At 40.8% G+C, this 22553-nt stretch overlaps 2 protein-coding genes across 2 annotated transcripts; one reads left to right on the top strand and one right to left on the bottom strand.

Moving 5' to 3' along the window:
* The first annotated feature begins 5860 nt into the window (after positions 1–5860).
* Positions 5861–7571, top strand: LOC129733901 (BTB/POZ domain-containing protein KCTD9). The gene is made up of 2 exons (XM_055695489.1): positions 5861–7007; positions 7073–7571. The coding sequence occupies exons 1-2, from the start codon at positions 6045–6047 to the stop codon at positions 7187–7189; spliced, it is 1080 nt and encodes a 359-aa protein (XP_055551464.1). The 5' UTR covers positions 5861–6044; the 3' UTR covers positions 7190–7571.
* A 185-nt stretch (positions 7572–7756) lies between these two features.
* Positions 7757–22474, bottom strand: LOC129733900 (DNA ligase 4). The gene is made up of 2 exons (XM_055695488.1): positions 22111–22474; positions 7757–10474 (listed from the first exon to the last, which is right to left on the bottom strand). Exons 1-2 carry the CDS (start codon positions 22288–22290, stop codon positions 7841–7843), a joined length of 2814 nt encoding a protein of 937 aa, XP_055551463.1. The 5' UTR covers positions 22291–22474; the 3' UTR covers positions 7757–7840.
* Positions 22475–22553: the final 79 nt, after the last annotated feature.

Below are 22553 nucleotides of genomic sequence, written 5' to 3'. Positions count from 1 at the left end.
AACAAACTTTAGTGTACCTCAGGTTCAGAGTTCGCTTGGGAAAAAGGCAAATTGAGTAACTTTCGTTTGTCGTGCGCGTGACTGAAAGACAAGCAAACTTTATATATTCCGATATTATTGTTTTGCCAAAACAAATTACGATCAGAACAACTAGTTTTGTTGCAAGTAGGTCAAGCGTAAAATAGACCCGAAAGTAGGAATACTTCTGAAATTCATCAAACGGAGTGGCAATTATGACAAAAAAAGATAATGCATTATTCAGCATGTATTGCGTTTTACAGCTCACGATTGTAAACGGTCTACCGATGACAGAAATGAGATCGCAGGTTCTCCTGAACTGATCGAAATACAGGTAAAATTTATTATGAGCATGCTTTGACCAATCTAACTTTTTTCAATTTATAGTCCCAGAATACACACTCACTTGACTGTGCTGTTTCGTCTAGCAAAAATCCCGAAAGATTCGAATCGACAGGTCAAAGCTCTGGACCAAAAATATAACACACACAGATTCCGCACAAGACGTTAACGACTGTTGCTGTAACACCTGTAGGATTTGATTGTTTGTGTTATTATGCCAAATTTAAGTAGCTGGTTTTTTTAGCTCACGAGCAAAAGAACTCAAAAGAACAATAATATTGTAAAGATTGGGAAAAGAAACTGGAATGGTTGACGGCGGCTGCTTCAGATATACGTGCAGGACATTGTATTATTTGCGAGAAGGATATCAAATGTTTGGCAGGATTTGCTGACTTGCACCGGCACGCAAAGTCCAAAAATCATTTAAAACGGGGAAAGGAAATAAAAGTGGGTTCGAAAAATATAACCCAATACACGAACTGTAGCTTTAATGAGAAGCTCCGTAACTCCGAGTTGCAGTTATGCGCTTGGGCCGCAGCGAATAATAAATCCCCATCAGATATCGAAGCGTTTGCTGCATGCAGAGCCGGATTTATGGGGGGCCCGGGATTCTCTTGGAATGACACACATTAACACACCATTTGAATCGAACCAGCGTGCATTTAACGCCTAGAGTTAAAGTTTGGCCGACTGTCACTAAAAGCGCCAATCGAACTGTCAAAACTCGTTTCAATCGAACATCAGCAATGTTAAAACTATGATGAAAAAACTGTTGACTGTTTGATTGGAACTTTTCAGTGACAGTCGGCCAAACTTTAACTCTAGAGCTTTAGCGCGCATGGGAGGTAAAGCATAGAAAGAAAATAACCCACAAGTTTTTTCAATGCATTGCTTTTGCTAACTTGTCCGAATCAGGGTTACCAGATGTGCTTTGCAAAATGCAGATTTTCTGAGCTCGTGTGCAGATTTTATTGACCTGCAGATGTGTGTAGTTTTTTCCTAGTTTCTATTATTGTCAGAATCGTCTTATATTTGCGCAGTCTTTCTCAAATTGTGTGCAAATTTTTGCCTGTGGATCGCATTTTTTTCAAATTGCGGTAGTTTTTTTTCAGGTATCAAGAAAAAAATTTGAAGATGAAACTTATTAAAAATAGGTTGCGTGCGACTGTGAAGAATGAAAGGCAGTCAAACTTAGCATTATTAAGTTTCGAGTACGAGTATACTGAAGAAGTTGAATGTTGATTATTTAATTAATAAGTTTTCTGCAAAAACTCGTAAAGCATAGTTTACAGTTCCAAGCGAAGTAAAAAATTTGACAAGTGAAAAAGCGTAAATTTTCGCTTGCGAAATCTGTCGTGAAAACCAGTTTGTGGAACACGCAGGTATTTAACCACCCTGCAGTTTACAGTTTAAGTGAAGCGAAACTCACGAGTTTACACTCCGAGCGAAGTGAAAATTGGCTGCAACTGACAGAATAGAAACGCACGCAAGTTTTCGCTTGCTGCTTCTTTTTACACTAGCTTCTTTTTACACTAGCGTGAAAGAAATCAACCCAAGTGAAAATGTAAGATCCACAACCATCGATTTCGCTGGATCGAATTTGTTTACAGTTCCAAGCGAAGTGAAATTTTTGCAGGTTGCATTTTTCACGAGCGTGAAAAAACGAACATGTTGTATGAGATTTTTACTTCGCTTGGAACTCTAAATAGGGCTTGAGAAAAATTCTAACAAATTTTTGGCAATTTTTCAATAGCAAATAAATGCTTTTAACTCGTACGATATAAAACAGTTTTGTTTTATTTTGAGCCCCCCACTATAACTGGGCCCCGGGCCCCCACAATCGTAAATCCAGCCCTGGCTGCATGCCTTCAGAACATTTGCCCGGATTCTGCCATTGCAAGAGGCATCAAATTGGGTAGAACGAAGGCAACTTCTATTATCACAAACGTGATAGGTGAAGAGCACCACGAAGAGCTGTGTCAGCACTTAAAGCATACATTTAGTTTAATAGCAGATGAGTCAACGGATGTTTCATCGAAGAAGTCGCTGGCGTTGATCGCACGTACGTTCTTCTGGACGGAAGGGACACTTCAAGTTAAGGACTGCTTTTATGACCTCAACTCTCAACTCCAGTCCCTTGCGAAACAGCAAATTTGCTGAAATTCAAACATTGTTGGAATTGAAACCATTGAAGATGCTGCATCCTGCAGCCACGCGGTGGCTATCATTAGAGAGTGTTGTGAAGCGTATATTGGAACGCTATGAAGCGCTTCGCATTTACTTCGGATTTATTTTGAATATTGATCACCTAGATAATAATCGGGTAAAGTCGATTCATAACGGTTTGAATCGCCCATCAACGATTATTTATTTCACTATCTTATCCTATGCGCTAAGTTTGGTGAACAGTTTGAACAGGTTGTTCCAGAGTGAAAGCCCAGAACTACACGTCTTGCATTTAAGCATTTCTCGGCTATTTACAACTATCTTAGACAACTTTCTAGATGCCGATTATATGAAAACTTTGACAAATTTGAACCATGTTCAGTTCGATCCCAATAATTATGTTAGTTTGGACAAAGTATACGTAGGAGTTTCTGCTGAAATCTTAATTATTCAATATTTGACAGAATCAAAAATTACGCGTACGGCTGTTACAGAACTCAAATCCAACGCCGTAAAATTTTACATAACACTCTGCAGCAAAATTTTAAACCGATTTGAATTTAGCGATCCCCTTATTATAAATATAGCGATAATAGATCCGAGGAACATAATTGCGAAAACGCATACCTCAATTTTACCCCTTTAACAAAGTCTGCCAAATGTATGTAATTTAAATGATATTCAAGATATGGATAATGAGTTCAGGGAACTCAGAAATCTCGATTTTTGGAAAGATAAAAGCGCTGCTAAAGGTTTACGCCAGCCTGAGCGTCTGTTCACCAAGATGGTGCGGCTCAAAACAGCGTCCGGTGGTGACCATCGACAACAGAATGTGCAAGTTGAGGATTAGAGGCCGTTTCTTCAATGTGAGCATAATTAATGTGCACAGCCCTCACCTAGGAAGTAACGACGACGATAAGGACGCCTTTTACGCTGCTCAAAACATGACGTCAAAATCGTTATCGGAGATCTTAACGCTCAGGTAGACCAGGAGGAGAACTTTGGACCGGTTATTGGGAACTTTCAACATACCTTCCCATGTCGGTACACCTGGAGTTGACCGCAACAGACCGAATCACAAATCGTTTTGAATGATGGAAGACACTTCTCGGATATTATCGACGTCCAACCCTACCGTGCCGCGAACGTCGATTCTGACCACTATCTTCTGATGGTCAAAATGCGCCAAAGACTCGATTGTCAACAATATACGCTACCGTCACCCGCCACGGTATGACCTGGAACGACTCAAATTCCCCGAAGTCGTTACTGATTACGTGCAAAGCCACGAGGCAGCACTGCCAGAAGAGGGTGAACTCATCGAAGCCCCTCTAGAGGACTGCTGGAGTAATGTAAAAGCAGCCATTAACAGCACAGCGGAAGGTGCCATAGGGTCCGTCGAGAGGAATCGACGCAACGGCCGGTTCGACGAGGAATGTCAGACGATTCTAGACGAGAAGAATGCAGCGCGGGCATTGATGCTGCAACAAGGGACCTGTCATAACGTGATACGATATAAACTGAAGCGGAGACAGCAGACCCATTTATTCCGGGGCAAAAAGCGCCGCCTGGAGTGTGAGGGAATAGAGCAGCTGTATCGTTCGCAAGAAACACGTAGGATGTACAAGAAACTGAACGCAACCTGGCCTGTCAAAAAATTGTGAAATCTATCTACTCTTAGAAACCGGGACCGACATGAACCTGTGACCACATCTGGTTCCTATATACCCAAATCTTTGGGAGCATGTTCCGGGGAGACAAATTAGTACAATTGTCAAAGCCGAACAACATTGGTATCAAAACCCGTGAAATCACTCCAGGAGTGGTTGATCATTCATTTTGAGTCCATCTGATAAGTTGTCCGTATTGGCCATTTCGGAGCTGATTCCCGAGCTTGAAAATGGTCCTGAAGATCCAAATTTACGGAAACCATATGGAAACCAATTGCTCTTTAGGCCTAGTAAACTAAAAATAGGCAAATTTTCCAATCTTTTGACGGGTCAAGATCGAAAATCGATCAAGAATTGAGAAAGTAAGAAGCATTTTATTTTGGTGGGTACCCAAAGAAAAATAACATCCGAAAAAACTTAAAAGTTGCTGTAATTGTACATAGTTAAACCATAATTTTACTACGTTTTTCATTGTAAATAAATCAATTTTACATTAAATATCATTGTCCAGAACAATAAAAAACATTGTTTTTGTCATTTTTACTATGAAAAAGGGGGGTTGTAACGTATCTTAACAGCATTTTTTTCAGGTATTTTTCCCATGCATTTAGAAGTTACTAACAATGTTTTTCATGGTAAATCGTTTGCAAGTTTACAGTAAAAATGCCATGTTTTTTAAAGTTACAATAAAAAACAATGTCCGTTTTCTGTTCTCACCGCAAAATACATTGTAAATTTTTTTTCGGGTACCCGGGTACCCTGTCAAGTACTTACGTGTGTCAAAATTGCCGAGTACACAACGGTTGAAAGTGGTGCCACGTTTGAGCGATTTGCCAGTTTCGCCGCATAAAACACACCAGGTTGTGCCGACACTTCGTTTGCTGTGGCATCTTTCAATATTGTCTTGTAGCAAAAATCTTTCACAGCTCAGGAGACCAAGATCTTTTACCTGCCATTTTTTTCAAATAAAATAATAAATTCTACCAGATTTTAGTTACCCAATCATTTGCTATCATAGAACGGACGTAAACAGCAAATCAAAAAGTTTTGTTGATCAACAGCTTATGAAGCTGGGGTGGCATTACGCAGCTCGATTCGAACGATTTTCGCTATTTTCGAGTAGGTCACATACTGCCAGTTATGCTTTAAGCTTAAAAGGAGCTGTCATTGTCATTTGTCCTGCGGCTCATGTAACCCGCAAAGTCGAAAAAATTACGAAAAACGAAACATAGCGCCCCCCAGCGATCATTTAGTTTTGTTCGAGTTGCTCGATACGAAATGCGCAAAGTATGTGTTTTTAGCTGAGGGGCGACAACTGGATGATAAATTTGAACGCACTAGGAGTTTTCAATTTCAGTCAATCAGTTAGCGGTTTTCAAATTGGATGCAAATCTATTCTATACCTAGTTGTCTCCCCGTAGGTTTTTAGTGGATTTCAACTTAATGACTGTTTAAAAAGGGTTATGCAACAAAATTATTGTTCATGAATAATAATTTTGGCAGAAAAAGAGGATAAGTTTGTCGTCATCATTCAGTTGTTCAGCAATGGTTACACTCTCACCACTACCTCTAACACATTTGCAAGGCATCATAGCTTTTCATCTGTTTTTTTTTGTCTTTGAGTACGATGACCTTCTAAAAAGAAATTGATTTGACGTTTCAGTGACAGTAGTAAACAAAAGCATAAAAAAGAGAAGAAGTGACTGGTATCAGATAAAAAAATTTTGCAAATTTCCAAATAGTGCTCAAATTATTGCAGAAGCAGGAGTTACACGCAGTGCCACATCAAGTGTTCTATTCAGAAGTGGTTCTCGAATTGGTGGAGCTTTAAATTACTTTTCTTAGGCGATGAGCTCGAAAAAATTTTCGTCTGCTACGAGCAATCGTTCGTCAGTGGATGATTGTCTACCATCGACTTCTGGCTGTGGCAGTTCCAAGCAATCGACTAATAGCCCAACGTCGCCGTCGAAAGATAATGTTAAAAAATTATCCGTGACCGCGGAGCCAACGCCTTTCAAATGGGTTAGTCTGAATGTTGGTGGAAAAGTTTTCACGACAACGTTGAGCACTTTGCTGAACAAGGAACCACGAAGTATGCTGGCTCGGATGTTTGCCCAGGAGGATGCAATGTGCCCAAGTGATAAGGACAGCCAGGGAGCTTTCCTAATCGACAGAAGTTCACAATACTTTGAGCCGATTTTGAACTATTTGCGACACGGGCAACTGATCTACGACGGACATTTGAGTTTGGAAGGAATTCTAGAGGAGGCCAAATTTTTTGGTATTGAAGGGTTGATACCACAGTTGGAAAGTTTGGTTCAGCAGCAGCAAGCTGCCACTATGGAGGATATGCCACTTACACGAAGGGATGTGATAAGTGCTCTAATTAAAACGTCTCAAATGACCGAGTTGCGATTCCAGGGCGTTAATCTTGCGGGTGCAGATCTGCGGAAGCTGGACCTCCGCCATATCAATTTTAAGTATGCATGTCTACAGCGATGCAATCTGTCGCTCGCAAATCTGAACTATTGTTGCTTGGAGCGAGCGGATCTCAGCTTTGCCAACCTAGAGGGGGCCCAGCTGCTGTCGGTAAAGGGTTTGTGCGCCAACATGGAGGGTGCCAATCTACAGGGTTGCAACTTTGAGGATCCAACCGGAGTGCGGAGCAATCTGGAAGGAGTCAATCTGAAGGGTGCTTGTTTGGAGAACAGCAACATGGCCGGGGTCAACTTGCGGGTTGCCAATCTTAGGAATGCAAATTTAAAAAACTGCAACCTGCGAGCTGCAGTCCTAGCGGGAGCTGATTTAGAAGTGAGTTGTTGGTCGCAAAAGGTACGAATATATTACTAAACTTTGCTTCTTGTGTTCACCCACAGCGTTGCAATCTATCCGGCAGTGACCTGCAGGAGGCTAATTTACGCGGTGCTAATTTCAAGGATGCTCAGCTAGAACTCATGCTTACTCCATTGCATATGTCTCAAGCAATTCGCTAGATTCGGGATGTGTGCTGGTAACACCGAAACAATTGTGGTTTATAGATTTTCAAATATATTAAACACTAGCTATAATTGTCGAAATTATATAACACAGAACACAGGACGAACTGTGTTAAGTTTTTCTTTTGTAGCGGGTAGAAGGAATAAATAAATACACGCAATATAGTAATCTGCTCGAAGGAAAAATAAACAATGCAACGGGTTAACAGGACGAATTTTAGAGCTGCTTGAAGTGCACTGGATAGCATCGTAGGAGCTGCAAGATTACAATTTACTCTAATTTAAACAGTTAGTAGTTTTAAGTTGTAACTATCGGAAATTTACTGCGAAAAATAATCAGCAATAATTGTTCTTAATAAATCCTAAGCTGAACTGAAAAGTTAAGTTTATTTTTTTCTTGATCTCCGATAAACTGGACTACGAACAAGCCCTTGAATATTATATAAATTGGCAAGAAGCAGTTTTCGGACATAATCGAATTTTCATAGGCGAGACCCAATAAACTGTGAGTGCTTCACGCTCCCATCCAGTAAACTAAGAGAAGAGCAATAAAACTCATGATAATAAATAGTTGTATAATTTTATTATGTTTCATACAGGTATAAAATTGAATAAATTATATTTTTTTACACAATCTGCTTTAAATAATTAAAAAACTTTGTAAAATTGCTCTTCATCAAGTGCTTGTCGTTGCAAGCTGTTTGCTATCCAATCAATTTTTAAAACACTCACTTCTAGACTTTGTTTCACCAAACTGTCCACCCACTGTTTCAGGTGGCTTTCATCTAATGCTTCATTTTTACACACAAAAACATGGGACACACAATCATCGGAAGACTCCGTAACCCATCGGCCACCGGCACGGAGAAATTTTAACATTTTGAACTTAGCCTTATATCGGTCAGTATCCTGACGTAGATTGTCCTTATAAAGTCGACCCGCAATACCACGGAATAACCGGAGAGCAGATTTCTGCCCCAAAATTTCGGCCTGTCCTTGTCGCACTTCCGCCATCGAAAGCTGCATATTGTTGACGCAAATCTGCTTCAAGAGATCGCGCATTTCATCTAGCCCGGATATTTTCTCCGTCAGTGAATCGCCGAAGCGATCGAACTGATCGGCCATTCGTTCCCGTAGTTCAGGGGTAATTGCCAGCATGTCGTTCGGTTTAAACTCGAGCAGAGTGCCGTTTCTAGGTTCACCACCACCCAAGGCACGCAAAAGCCATCCAACGGAAACGACGTTATGCCTGCCGCTGTCGATGATTTTCTCCACCAGAAAGGTACGATCGCCAGCGATTACGGCGTGCGTTTTCGGGCCCGGATTCTTGACGACTCGCCCGCTGTGGCGTCGAACTATTGCCTCAAGCTCGATTACCGGAGGTAATCCTTTCGAGGAGCTTGCGACACAAAAGTCTAATCCTTCGCAAATTCGATCAATTATTGGTTGTTCCTCTTCGCATGGTTCTATCGGCCGTTTGATCGATTGACGAAGCCGAAGTGGCGATGGACGCTTACGTTTCTGGATGCCAGTATTGGTATCTGATTTCAAATCGGACGCTGTAACGTACCGTTTTGCCAGTTTCGCTACGGTAGTATTCGAAGAGCACAGCTGATCGAACTCTTCCTTAGTGCAAACATCCAGATATCCTTTGTCACTCCGTATTGCCATTACGCGAGGGAAACGTATAGTATAGGCGGTGCCATAGGACCCACTCCGAACTAGCTCGGAACCTTTCAACTGAAGAACTATTGAATGTTTCGGCGGAAGCCAAACACTTGGAGCGGTTTGACCCCATCGCATTGAAGGAGGCTCCTCGTAAATCGTTGATCGACCCTCCTTCCTGGACTGTACTTCGCGCCAGTGTGGTTGGAGAGATGCGTTTAACTGCTTCAACTGATCGTTCGATAGACCCATTGCCACTTTAGTGACGGCCAGAAAGACTGGTTGCTCGTCATCGGTAGCCGGACGCTTTTCTAAAACACCCACGAGGAAAGTGTTAACAAAAGTCTTTTTGAAATTATGGTAGCCTCCGATGATCAGCAAATCAAAATCAGTAACCAGATTGTCTATGTAATCGGGTTTGATTTTGTACCAACCGGCATTTCGCTCATTGGGACTATAGACGGAGTCCTGCTTTTTTATTACCACTCCTTCCTGTCGGGCGTCTATCGCCTGATTCAGCAGCTCGACTAGATGGTCGCTGTTATTAACTTTAACGCGTTTACAAAACACCAAGATGCCAATCTTTTCCTTCACCACCGTTCGAAGGAGTCGAGCTCTTTCCGCATAAGGTACCATCAACAGACTTCTACCATTTAGCAGCAGTATGTCGTAAACACAAAAGCAAGGCCTTAGAGTAGCGTTGTTCGCTTTGACAGCTTTCACATCGGTATTCTCACTCTTGTCTCGATAGATTAGTTCGGTCTTATCAAAAACCATCATCTCCCCATCCAGGATCACGTTCTGAACCGTTGGCAACAGTAAGGATGCTAGGAAAGGTGTTAGTGTGGATCCTGAATGGTTCGAATTACTCCCGAAAACGTGACTGAACTCGTAGGTGTTACGGGAAAAGTACTTGAAGACTTGGCCCTCCTTGTGCAGCTGGAACCGCTCACCATCCATCTTTGTTTCCAGCCAAAATTCTTCTTTCTTCAACAAGCCGCCGACCAATTTCAAATCGATTCGTTGACAGAGCATTGGTTTCACTGGATGGAACAGCTTGACGGCAAGTTCTGCTTTCGATTCGTTGACCTCGTCTAAGCCTATCCCACTTTCCACCACTTCACATACCTTTGATAGATTGCTGTACCGATCAAACAGCAGTCCCGCTTTCGGATGATAAAGTGTCAGCAACTTCTGCTGGCCTATGCCTAGCCGAAGATTTTTAAGAATAATCCTTATCAACCACTTCTGATCCAGCTGGGTTAAGCCCTCGACTAACCGTATTAGTTCATCCTGGATTTTAGTTCGCTGGCCGGTATTGCGATAGTGTTCACCAATTGCGTCAAGCCGTTGGTTGACGTCCCAAACGGTAAGCTGACACTCCTGTGGGCATCGACCACGCATCAGGGTGAAGATGCGATCGGCGAAATCGCCCCCGGTAGTGCCACTGCCGGATTCATCGAAACCGGCTAGCTTGCGTGCCTCGTTGCTGGTTTCGCTGAGACCAAGCAGTTTTACATAGAGGTCCCGTAGCGATCGCATGCGTAGTCCGTACGAGTCACGCTCCCGGTCTGCCGCCGGTAGGAGAAAGCGCAGGATTGGGAAAATGCTGGAGCGCTGAAAAGATGAAGAAAAGTGTAAGAGAAGAGTAATGTGGATTTGAAAGTAATCGCTAAGAAGTCTTTGGGCCCAATTAAAATCTTGCGGTTGTAATTCTCCAGAAAATCTCCAGTGGATGGTGGTTTCTGAACAGACTTAAGAAATTCGATTTTTTAGAAGTTTAATTAATCAAAGTGAACATTTTGAATCTCAACAATCTACGAACATAGTAAATGATAGAGTAGATCAGCAGTCGCAACCGTAAATTCCCGGACATGATTCCCAAGATGGCCCAATTTCTACGGCAGATGGCGGTTCATCAGCAGCAACCTCACCACCAAACTCCGGAGCAGATTTTTGATCAATCTCATCAACAATCACCAAGTTTGTCTTCATCGAAGAAAACGTAGTCACGTCCGGACGATGGTTCGACTGCTACCAGGATACCCACGAGAATGATGCAGGTCATCTAAACATACGTCTACTTCTCTGGACGCCACGCCGGACATCCATTTGCACAGCCAATATCTTAAATCTTACATTCTGCCAAAGCATCCCAGGACGTGAAGATTGAAGACACAGTCAAGAATGTTAAGGAAATCTTCGAACATTAAACATCAACGTCCCGGAAGCAGTTCATGTGTCTGAAGTTAAAGCAATACGAAATCCTGCGCTAGAGAACTAGAATCCTGAATCACTGAATACTCTTCAGTCGTTAATTGACGGGTATCAACGCTTTACCGACTAAACGGAAGACAATACGTTCATCGAGCAGCACAGCAGCGGTTCGAAATCTACAGTTTCACCTTTGCAAGGACTGTACCCCTTTTTTACTGCAAAAATATTGTTGCTGTTCGAAGAAATCGAATCCGGCTAGTTCCCAGAAGGCAAACCACAATAAGCAGCAAAAAACGGAAAAATCCAATTTTTATCGTCAAGCAAGTTGAACACCGTTAAAAACGACGTAAGTTTGTCACCTTTAAATTCAATGGCGTTACTGTGTCTCTCCAACTCGATTCAGTCAGCGACATCACCATCGTTTCGCAAGCAGTTTGGAATCAAGCCGGAGATCCGACTAACTTCTAAACATTACACGGTTGAGGAAAGCACGTTCCTCAACCGTGTAACTGTGGTTGAAGCCTGTGTTCTGTCCACGACGGCCTGTTCCATTTCATTCCATTATTAACACGAGTCGATTTTTCTGAATAGGCAACCGCAATCGTGTTGAAAAAAAAAACTCAATTCCGAGTTCGTATATAGGGTCCGGTAATTAAAGTGCTACATGAAGACAAGCAAATAAATTCAAAACATTTTATTTCAGGTTCTTTCAATTTCACTCGAAAACTCAATGGTCTGAACAATCAAGTTTAACCACTCGCCGCAGATGATCGACGAACGCATTTAACGAGGCCCGGTGTTATTTTATTTTAGACTACCGCCAGATGTCGCTTCTGGACCTCCACACCTTCATGTTTTTTGGAGTAGAGTTTTTTGGCACTTCCGGTCTCCAGATTTTTTTTTACTGTACTGAATACAAACTTCTGCACACACGTAAATCGGCCAGCTCACGAACACTGTTCTTCGGCTGTTTTCCAACTCAGGATAAGGCAACCACTACCTTTCTGTTTGATATTATTTTTTCCGGGTAACTTTCGATAACAAAAGTAACACGTTTACTGTAAATAGAGCGCTGAAGTTCGATATCTAGGTCATATCATTCGGATCCGGAGAAGGTTGCAAACATCCCTGCAACACCGAACGCGTCCAAAGTACAGCCATTCTTTGGCGCAGTAAACTACTAGGGCAAATTCGTTCGGAACATCCACTAGCTGCGTTATCCTCTGGACAATTTATTGACGAAAAATGTCTAACAATACTGGAGTACCGTTTGTCAGCGTTCATTTGGCCAATTCAGAGATCGTCTCCTTAATGCTAGAACTAGATAACAGGAAAATTGACGTCTCGAAAAAAACGAGTTTGGAAATTTGACCTATTCTGGTGATGACGATTCAAATGCAATTTTTAAAGGTTCAGATTTTATGAAACGCTTCCTTTTCGTTTCAGGCCGGTTATAGCTACGAAAAAATCAACAAAATGTCGAGTTATTTAGTTTTATCACAAAATACACTTGTTTTACGTTGAGATATCTAGTTTTTTAATTAATGAATAACACTTTTTCTTGTAATCGTGTTTCAACGAGTTTTCGATATGTTATAGAGCTCGACGCGATAAATATGATGGCATACTTAACTTCGGTAAAATCACTGTGAATCATTATAAACACTTTTTAAGTATTTATTGAAGCTTTTTAGAGGTTTGACTGAAGCCCGGCATATGGCGGCATTGAGCACTAGAGAGTTACTTAAAAATCGGCAAATTTCGAGTTATCTGGTTCTAGCATTAAGGGGACGAGATAAACTGCACTCTGCTGTCCCATTACAGTATGCGGCAAAAAAAATGCGAAAACTATATCTATATCGAGAACGGTTTATTATTAATAAGTCTTTAATTTTACGGTATATAAATAAGTGGAAATGTACGCCAAACAATTGATTAAGAGTTTACTGCTTACACAAAAGACCCCGAAAGAGATTGCCGAGGCTGTTGGCTGTTATTTGGCCACAATTTGTCGCACCAAAAAGTCACTACAGGCTGGCCCTAAGCAGCGAAAGTCAGGAAGTGGACGTCCTCGGTTTGCACGTACGTGAATTGTGATCATATCGGTCTATGCAAAGATCACTTCGACCCGATATGCTCTATAACGACACTTGCCAATATTTCTGAGAAATACATGCGAGGAATCATCAAAGAAGACTTGCACGCATCTTTTAGAACTAGAGTGCAACGCCATTTGATCAAGGAGCGAAAAAAAAAACCACTTGTTCGAAGAAATTGCTTTCTATGCTGCAAAAGAAAAAAATGATAATCCTTTTCTCCGACGAAAAGCTGTTCAGCATCCATGGTGTGGAGGGTATGTTTATCCCACTAACCCCTTTTTCAAAATCCAACCTAAAGCAAGAACATCGACTCAAAACGAAGTTTCGCTTCTCGCACAACGGGTTCGAAATGATGGCCAAAAACATGATGTAGAAAAATTAGATTTTCTCACGCATCTTTATAACGGCGGATTTTTTGAATATATAAAATGAAATCTCTTGAGTTGCACTACAAAACGTGTTATTTGGCTTTTAATCCTAGATCTGTTGGTAAGCGACAAACAGCTGTGAAAATCGCCATTTTTTTTTAAATGGAAATTTCTCATCATCTATTCTCGACAGCTACTTCATTCATTCAACCTTCATTGTGTTCCCTTTATAGAGTAGAACAAATATGCCAATTTTCAGAAAAATCAATTCAGGGCATTCAAAGTTATAGCTATTTTACGTTTTTGGCAGTTTTTGATCACCAATTTTAAGCGGGCTTTTTTACCCCCCTTAACCCTTTTCAAAAAATCTGATTATGCAAAACATTGTTCTGTTATATAGATACCCTTATATGCAAACCCTAAAAATTTCAGTCCGATCGGAGAACTTCGCTACAACCTCCCTTGTAAAGGTGGTTGCGGTTCTCGCGAACTGTCACTTAAATAGCAAAACCATAACCCATCAATAACATATTCTGCTATGAGGTCATATAGGGTAATCGCTCCTATATTCATCTTAGTACTTATATTCAGCTCATCACGCCTTTTTGATCAATTTATCGTCAAATTTAACCATATTTTCAACGTACAATTTTCAACTCCTTGACAAAATCGAGAAGAAAATAGATTTGTTTTCAAAATTTGTAGAAATTTGGTGGCAAGTTGGACAAATGACAAGAATTAGATGAATATAGGTGCATCTAGCTGTTGAGATGAACAATGGACCGATTACCCTAGTATTATTCAAAAGACATTCTAACACGTACATGAATTTAATATCATACCTTGGTGTGCCTTTGATAACACATTTGAATTGATGCTCTTGTTCGGGTACAACAGCTGCACATACCGGTTCGTTTCACTAAAAAAAGTTGAGGATGTTCCTGAGAAAGTAAAGCTTAAGTTCCAAACCAAATTTCTGACTAGTGTTGAAATCAATACCGAAGTGTACATCGGTATTTTGAAAGATCGAGTGCTTCCCTGGGCGAAGGCCGACTTATTTGAGGATCAATAGTTTGTGCTACAACAGGATGGAGCTCCATGTCATACGTTTCATCGGACCCAACACTGGCTGATGGAAAATTTGAAGTTTTGGTCGAAAGATTTGTGGCCCCCAGCAGCCCGGACTTGAACCCGTTGGATTACCCGATTGAGGCGTATGTTAAAGCAAGAACTTGTAAACATCTCATCTTAGTGTAAACACCCTAATGTCTAACAAGCATAACAGGCAGCACATGGCGGTCAATGCCGGAAGACTACGGTCGAAAGGCATTTTTTAGCTTCCGGCGTCGTTTCGAGTACGTCATTGCTAAAAATGAAGGATCCATAGAGTAAATTTGGTGGATGGGATTTTACAAAAAGCAGAGCAAAGCCTTAGTGTTACATTCCGATTCGGAACTCGACGATCCTACTGACACTGACAGTCCCTCCCGAGCCGAGACTCGAACCTACGATGATTGGCAGCATCGTACTTCAATTTTTTTTTCAATTTATTTATCACCTGGTAGTGTAAGGTTAAACCTTTTAAATTACTACCTCCGAGTTGCATAACGTTAAATACATATACATAACTATCTAATTTCTAATTTATAATCTAATTTATAATCCTATTTACTACTTTAACTTTACAACAATAATATATAATTATGTTTGTCTAGAGTTCCAAAATTCGGAGGGAGCCCCTCTTGAAATTTGCTTCCGAAGTCGAACGCTTAATCGTAGAAGGCATCAAATTCCAATTTACCACACCTCTGACGAAGCGTAGCCAGCCGTACTGTTTCGTGGAATTATATAGTTTTGAGAACGGCGACTTTGGGTTGGGATCAATTTTTGAAAAAGCACTGGGGGTGATTGCGTCTTAAAAAGTTTCCATAGAAACACACAGGATCGGTATGCGTATAAGTTCTGAATCGAGCATCCGACTAAATTGTGCTGGAGATGACTTACTCTTGCGTAGCGGTTCAGACCATAGACAAAACGGACAGAGCTATTGAGTGCAACTCGTAACCTGCGCAGGGAGCTTGCGTTAGGCCGTACGTGCAGAAGGTCTCCGAACAAGAAATGCGGTAGTATCAGAGCCTTGAACAACTTCAGTCGAATATTCATAGGTGCGGAAGACGCAGTACTGAAAAGCGATCTCAAACAAGAATAAATTTTGCCGCATTGCTGGTTAATTATCCGTCCCACTCCAAATCAGCTTGAAACACGTAACCAAGGTTCACAGCTTTTCCAACCCATTCGATAGTTTGTCCCTTCATGACGATAGCAGGCAGCGAATTACTAGAAACCGTGTTACGTCGGCAGCCTTTAACAAATATTGCCTAACTCTTTGTTTGGTTTATGTGCAGTTCATTACGGTCAGACCATTCGGCAACTCGTGTCAGATCTTCATTCACCATTCTTACTAACTCGTGAGCAGAAGGTCCAAAACGCCTAATGTATAGTTGCACATCATCTGCGTAGATTTGCATCGAGCACCATCTTAGCACCGTTGGGAGATCGTTGATGTAGCAGCAAAATAACAAAAGACCAATTACGGAACCCTGTGGCACGCCAGAAGTTACCTCTCCAATTTCAGAGCAATGTTCACAGCAGAAAACTGTCTGCGTCCTTCCTAGGAGATACGACTCTACGAGATTAACTGCACTAGGCGAGAAGTCAAAGTTAGTTACGAGTTTTGAGCATAGCTTATGGTGCGAAATCGTATCGAAAGCCTTGGAGAAATCCAGAAGAAGCAGTATGGCGGTGCCCTTTTTGTCGATTGCTGCTGCTAAATCATCATATACACGTAGGGTCGCTGTCTTGATGCTGTGAACTTTACGAAAACCAGCTTGGGAGCCATCAACATACCACGTGGACAACTTTGGAGGGGGAGGAGGTTGGCTAATGTCCACGGTCCATACAATTTTTTTAGAATTTATATGGGCAGTTGTCCACAGAGGGGGAGGGAGGGGGGTCAAAATCGTTAAAAATCTGTCCACGTGGTATGTGGATGGCCCCTTGACAATCCGACAGTAAACGATTCGCAGTAATAAACGTTGTCATTTGCTTCTTCAATAGTTTTTCAAAACCTTTAGACATCGCGCACAAAATACTTATTGGTCTCAGATTCGTTAGAGAATGAACATGAGGTTTTTTCCGAAGTGGAAGTATCTTTGCTTGCTTCCAGACTTCAGGAAAAGTAGCAGACTCAATGATAGCATTAAAAATATAGGTGAATTGTTGCAAGAGTAAAAGAAGGACGATTTTGATGAAACTTATGGGCAATCCATCGATACCTGTTGCATTTGACTTAATGTCCCATATTGCGTTGACAATTTCCCAATCTTCGAATGTCCGGAACGAAAAACTGTGAGGGGAAGCGTTTTCAGAATAGCGTGGTCGCCGAGGCGAGTTATCCGTGTAGCTGGCAAGAAACATCCGGTTAATTTCATTGGGATCAAAATCACAGTCAACTGGCACCTGCTCCTTGCCTTCACCAAGTTGCTTAATTCGCTTCCAGAGAACTTTAGGCGGTATTCTATCGTCCAGGTGGTCGTGCAAGAAACGTGCTTTGGCATCCTTGATTAAAGCGTTGGTACGGTTCCTGATTGCTTTATATCGCTGTTTAGCTAGCGTCTTCGAGTCCGCCGGAGCATACAACCAATCGTTGTAAGCCAGATCACGCTCCAGAATTGACTTTCTTATATCATGGTCAAACCACTGGTTGGTTCGCTGACGTTTACTTCCTGCTCGGAGTGGTATGCACTGATCATCAATACGTTTGAGATGACTATTGAAGGTATCAAGTAATATGTTTGGATCGTTTATGGAGTACATTTCATCCCAGGCAACGGAAAGTACGGCGTTTTGCAGGGTCAATGCGTCGAAATTAACGTAATCACGGTATGTCTGAGTCGTCGTTTCAGGCGAAGTGTCAAAATCCAGGGAGCCAAAAATCAGATCATGCTGCGACAAGGCAGGAAAGCTAACCGGATTAAATCGTAGAACTTTCTCCTTGCAACTAGTTATGGGTAAATCCAGCTGCGAACATCCAGAATTGTGGAAAAAAGTCGGTTCCTCACCGACAGACGTCGTCCCAGATGGGAGATCTTAGGATAGGATTTTATACAGATAACCAGAACATGTTATTATTATTGCCTGAAGGTACTCCAAATAATATTTGAAAGAAACACATAAATTTTCGCATTTTATTTGCACCGCACCCTGTACAACTCAAAACTTACAATCGATGTTGCAACGGACGAATCGAAAGCCGAAATTGGTGCTGTCATTCTCCACAAGCAGTGAGAAAGCATGAGAGCCATTCAGCACGAATGCTGACTAAACTATTCACCGTTGAATTTTTAACCTTATTTAAACACTAATCGAGATTTACCCTACCCCTTACTTTTCTAGATAAAGAAATGTCAGTTATATTAACATGGGAAATCGCAGTAACCAGTGTATTAGAGGGAAATGCGAAGTCACTCCTGTTTAAAAATTTTACGTTCAATCTATGAAGCTAAACCAAGAGAAGTATCAAAATTTGGTTTACGCCAAATCTGCTAAAACTTTACGCTCTAGAGCTTCCAAGAGAGACGACATTGTACTGAAAATGTAAGGGGAAAGGCTACCGACCTCAAGCTTATAATTAGATAAGACACAAAATCCTAAAACATCAACAACCAGCTTAATCTTAGCACTGGAAAGGTAAAATTTTGATTTCATGTTCACAAAATTTCTTAAATAACCTCTACCATAGACGACTGAGCTTGTTCGTCGTCAAATTTGTCTCCATACAACCAGGATTGGAAGACGTCCTCACATCCTAAGCACACGAAAATCATGGGATTTTTGTTGTTGAGAAAACATGCTTCACGAAAACCAGTGGCAATGCCACTTGTTATGCAGAGCACCACATCAACAAGAACTGCAGTTTAAGTTTAGTAAAGCGGGCAATGTATGTAGTTTGCGAGAATGCGAAAATGAACGGGAATAGAACGTGTGACTTTAGGCTTAGAAAAAATTTCCCTCGTCCGGACGAGACTCGATCCCGCAATCTCCGTTGTCTCCGGCAAGGTGTTTTGGCCAATTAAACTACTGGGAAAGGTACTGGGCTCAGCTCATTTCAAGATGGCTTGACAAAGTTTTTTTTTAATTCTTTAAGCACCAATATTTAGTGGTTAATTTGTGGTTTCGAAATCCAATTTGTGGTAATTTGTGGTTGAGTAATTTCTGCAAATTTTCAGAAAACTGAGTCAAGCCATCTCTGAAAATGATTTCGCTTCAAATGAATCGGACAACGATGATATATACATCAATCGAAAGCTCTTAATTTGTGGTTCACGAAAATGTAGTTTTTGTAGGTATAGTTTATATTAAAATAAGTAAAAAACTATTATTTAAATTTTTGAACATTGTTTACCTCTTGTTGTCTACACCGACCGTACGCGGCGTTGGATGGGCATAGTACTGGCACCTGCCGATGTTAGTGCTAGTGGGTTATCTAGAACATATCGACAGTCGTTCATATACACTAAGGTCGTTTTTTACGCGGGGGATGCGTTCCAAATTTGTATGGGTCCGCGTAAAAAACGACTTTTTTGAGTTGCAAATATAACAAAGAAAACCGTCCTAGAACGTTAAAACCTCGTTTGAATATGATAGTGGCCAATCTAGAGACCAAAACTCAATATTTTAAATTTTGAGTATTTACACCAAAAATTGTGATTTTTTTTAAAAACTGATATATGATCACTCGTGACCTAAAACGGAAAACGTGATTGAAATGAGGTCGATATCTTGTACCGTTTTTGAGTAATGGAGGAAAGCAACCCGCGTAAAAAAACCGCGTAAAAAGCGACCTTACTGTATACGACATACAGTTGTCGCTGCCGTTGAAAGCTTTTTTGTTTTATTATTCAGGGGGTAGTTGTAGCATATTCCTGAGACGAGAAAATATCGAATTTTAATTCTAGTCAGGACTCGCACCTTTGAGCATTTACCATGCGTTTCAACCGTTCCCTACAGTTCTAAGGCTCATTCCCGATCTTCAGGCACCATTCCGGTTTTAAAATACCCAACAGTCGAATACAGTTGCGTAGTTGGTTACCAAAATATTATTATATTTATCGAAACAAAAAATTGTTCTTTATTATTATCAGGCTGTAATTTATTCCAAGAGTTAAAACGTTTGTGCTAATAGATTTTAACATATAATAGATTTTGTATGAGAAAGACCAGATCACACCCCTATGTGTATTAATTTGGTTTTTTTTTTTCAAACAATCGGTAAACGGCAAAACTACATTTCCGGAAATGATTCGACCGAAGATCGAGAAAATGACGCTCGCATGTCTACGTAAAACTTCACTTATTTTGAGGAAATTTACGTAAAACACACGGAGGCTTGTCGACTACAAATGTCTGCTAATTGATCGACATTTGCATTTCGCAGCAAATCTGCACATATAGTATCCCTGCTGTTTACATACTGTTTCACCTAGAAATACTCAGAGAAAGAGATTCGCGGTGAAAAAAATCGCCAATTCGGAAACTGGGTTTCATATGTCAGAGGTGCCAGATCTCTTCTCAAAACGCAATGTTGACTAACATTCGACTTGTATAATCAGTGGTGACGGTGAAAGTCCTTAAGAATAGTGAAGTGCTTCGCAAAAACTGTTAAGGTGCTATATTTTATGCTTATGTTTAATTTTATACACCTTCACTTATTTTTTTACCTATACACAAGGTTTGTTGAACTCCGGGTAAAAATCACTCATTCATTGGCAATAGAACAAAAATCGTTTAGAAATGAACACGTTCTTTTTTGTACCTGATTGCAATACATCTCAATGTGGTGTTACCTTTCTTGTTCGTTTGGCTCTAATTTTGACGGTTCGTTTGGCTCACCGCATATCTCTCCCTCTGAGTATCTCTAGTTTCACCATACTCATCGCTACACGAAAGCTTTCTGAGAAAAAATCATCTTGATGGTCTACCAGCGCCGCGTACGATCGGTGTTGACAACAAGAGGTAAACAATGTTCAAAAATTTAAATAATAGTTTTTTAATTATTTTATTATGAAGTATGCCTACAAAAACTACATTTTCGTAAACCACAAATTAAGAGCTTTCGATTGATGTATATATCATCGTTGTCCGATTCATTTGAAGCAAAATCATTTTTAGAGATGGCTTGACTCAGTTTTCTGAAAATTTCTCAGAAATTACTCAACCATAAATTGGATTTCGAAACCACAAATTAACCACTAAATATTGGTGCTAAAAGAATTAAAAAAAAAATACTTTGTCAAGCCATCTTGAAATGAGCCTGGGCTCACCCTAAACCAAAGTCGAATCACTCTCTACTATTGTGTTCCCGTATCCCAGCACGCCACGATGAACTGCACACACTGCCCTGTGGGAGAAGAACTGCAGTGTTTTTGGTTTAATATATTACGTAAAAGCTTGACAAAATATACTGGATAATGATGGGGGTCGATGGCGCTCCAGAGGTTCTGATCAATCAAAGTTCAAGGATTCCGGAGTTAAGCACTGTTTTATCCTCACGTTAGTTGAAAAATGTTCAGGAAAACTACGAGAATGTTAGTAAAATTTGGTAGAAGCTAAAACTCGGCAACTCTTCCAGGAGATCTCAACATCATTAATATTGTAACGGGAGTTCAGTCGATTGTTATTATTTCCTGGTGGTTCAACACCACCATCGGCTGGAGAACAACAATCCCTCAATGGTGCTGAATAGCTACTACACGATGAAGAAAAGGTTGCTCAGCAGTTAGGTTTCTGGTTGTTATGAGAGAGATGATCAAGGCATCAAGTGAAAAGTTACCCTTGACAGCTTCTAGCTTTCTGATGTCTGTGTTAGAGAAATAACTCTTCAGTACAAACGAAAAGCGAGTGAAACGTGGTATAAAGGTTTCACAAACATCTGTCTACGGGTCCGCAGGATGACACGAACTGACGAAAATTACACAAAAGGAAGACTTTAACCAACTGCAGTGCCGATGCAAAAGTTGTACTTAAATGCAATGTATTTCGTTGTGCATTGCTAGCCAAGCTAGCCAATAAAGTTATACTCGCAATCATTTACTCGACCTTTTCAATATCTGTGTTAGGCAAATGAACCAATCGCATGTTGTCAATTGATCGCTAATTTATTCTTCAAGGAAAAAAAAAGAAAATTTGCTGTGAAGGCTGCACAAATATCTGTGTATGGGCTAGCAGAAAGACGCGAACTGACCGAAATTTCCCGACACATTTAGTCTGTAACTATAATTATTTTACTTGGGAATTCATTTATGGGCTTGTTATTGAATTCCAGATTCCGCAACTGTGTATTAGAATATTACCTGGCAGGCTCAATGCTTTAAATTTTGTTTTTTAGTGTTGGCTGACTTGAATAACAGAAATAAGTGTCAACGAGAAATAGATTCCTTTCAATATGATGATTCCGTGAATATTTACATCCTGACGTCTGCTACATGGATAAAAAAAAACAATCTCTTACCGCATTCGTTCCGGTTTTGCATTGAAATTCACGTCGGAACTGTTCGAATGACTCAAAGTACCGGCGAAGAACGTCGTCCTTTTTGCTGGCTCCCTGCTGGGCTGCGCTCTTAACTTTCTCTAACATCGCGCTTATTTCGCTAAACTTGACATGTTTGGAAATACACAGTTCTTCCGACATTTCAGGATAAAATTACATATCACAAAAAAACACGAAACACGAAGCACAAAACAAAACATGTAAAAACCTAACGGCTCATGATGTAAAATCTGCTTTTATTTTCCGAGAGCCCTTTAAAAATGGATGTCCTTAGCGTAAAGGCGACAGTACTGTGATGGGCTGTAATGGACTGTATAGAGCAACGGGACACGTTCATTCATGGTTTTGTAATGTTTTTACATTTGTTTGTTAGTGTTGGTGTTGCGAGAGCGTTCCAGCGATCA

The sequence above is a fragment of the Wyeomyia smithii genome, chromosome 1, assembly GCF_029784165.1.
Source record: "Wyeomyia smithii strain HCP4-BCI-WySm-NY-G18 chromosome 1, ASM2978416v1, whole genome shotgun sequence".
NCBI lineage: Eukaryota > Metazoa > Arthropoda > Insecta > Diptera > Culicidae > Wyeomyia > Wyeomyia smithii.
The sequence above is the reverse complement of the archived record's forward strand: the minus strand, read 5'-3'. Positions and strand labels throughout refer to the sequence as shown.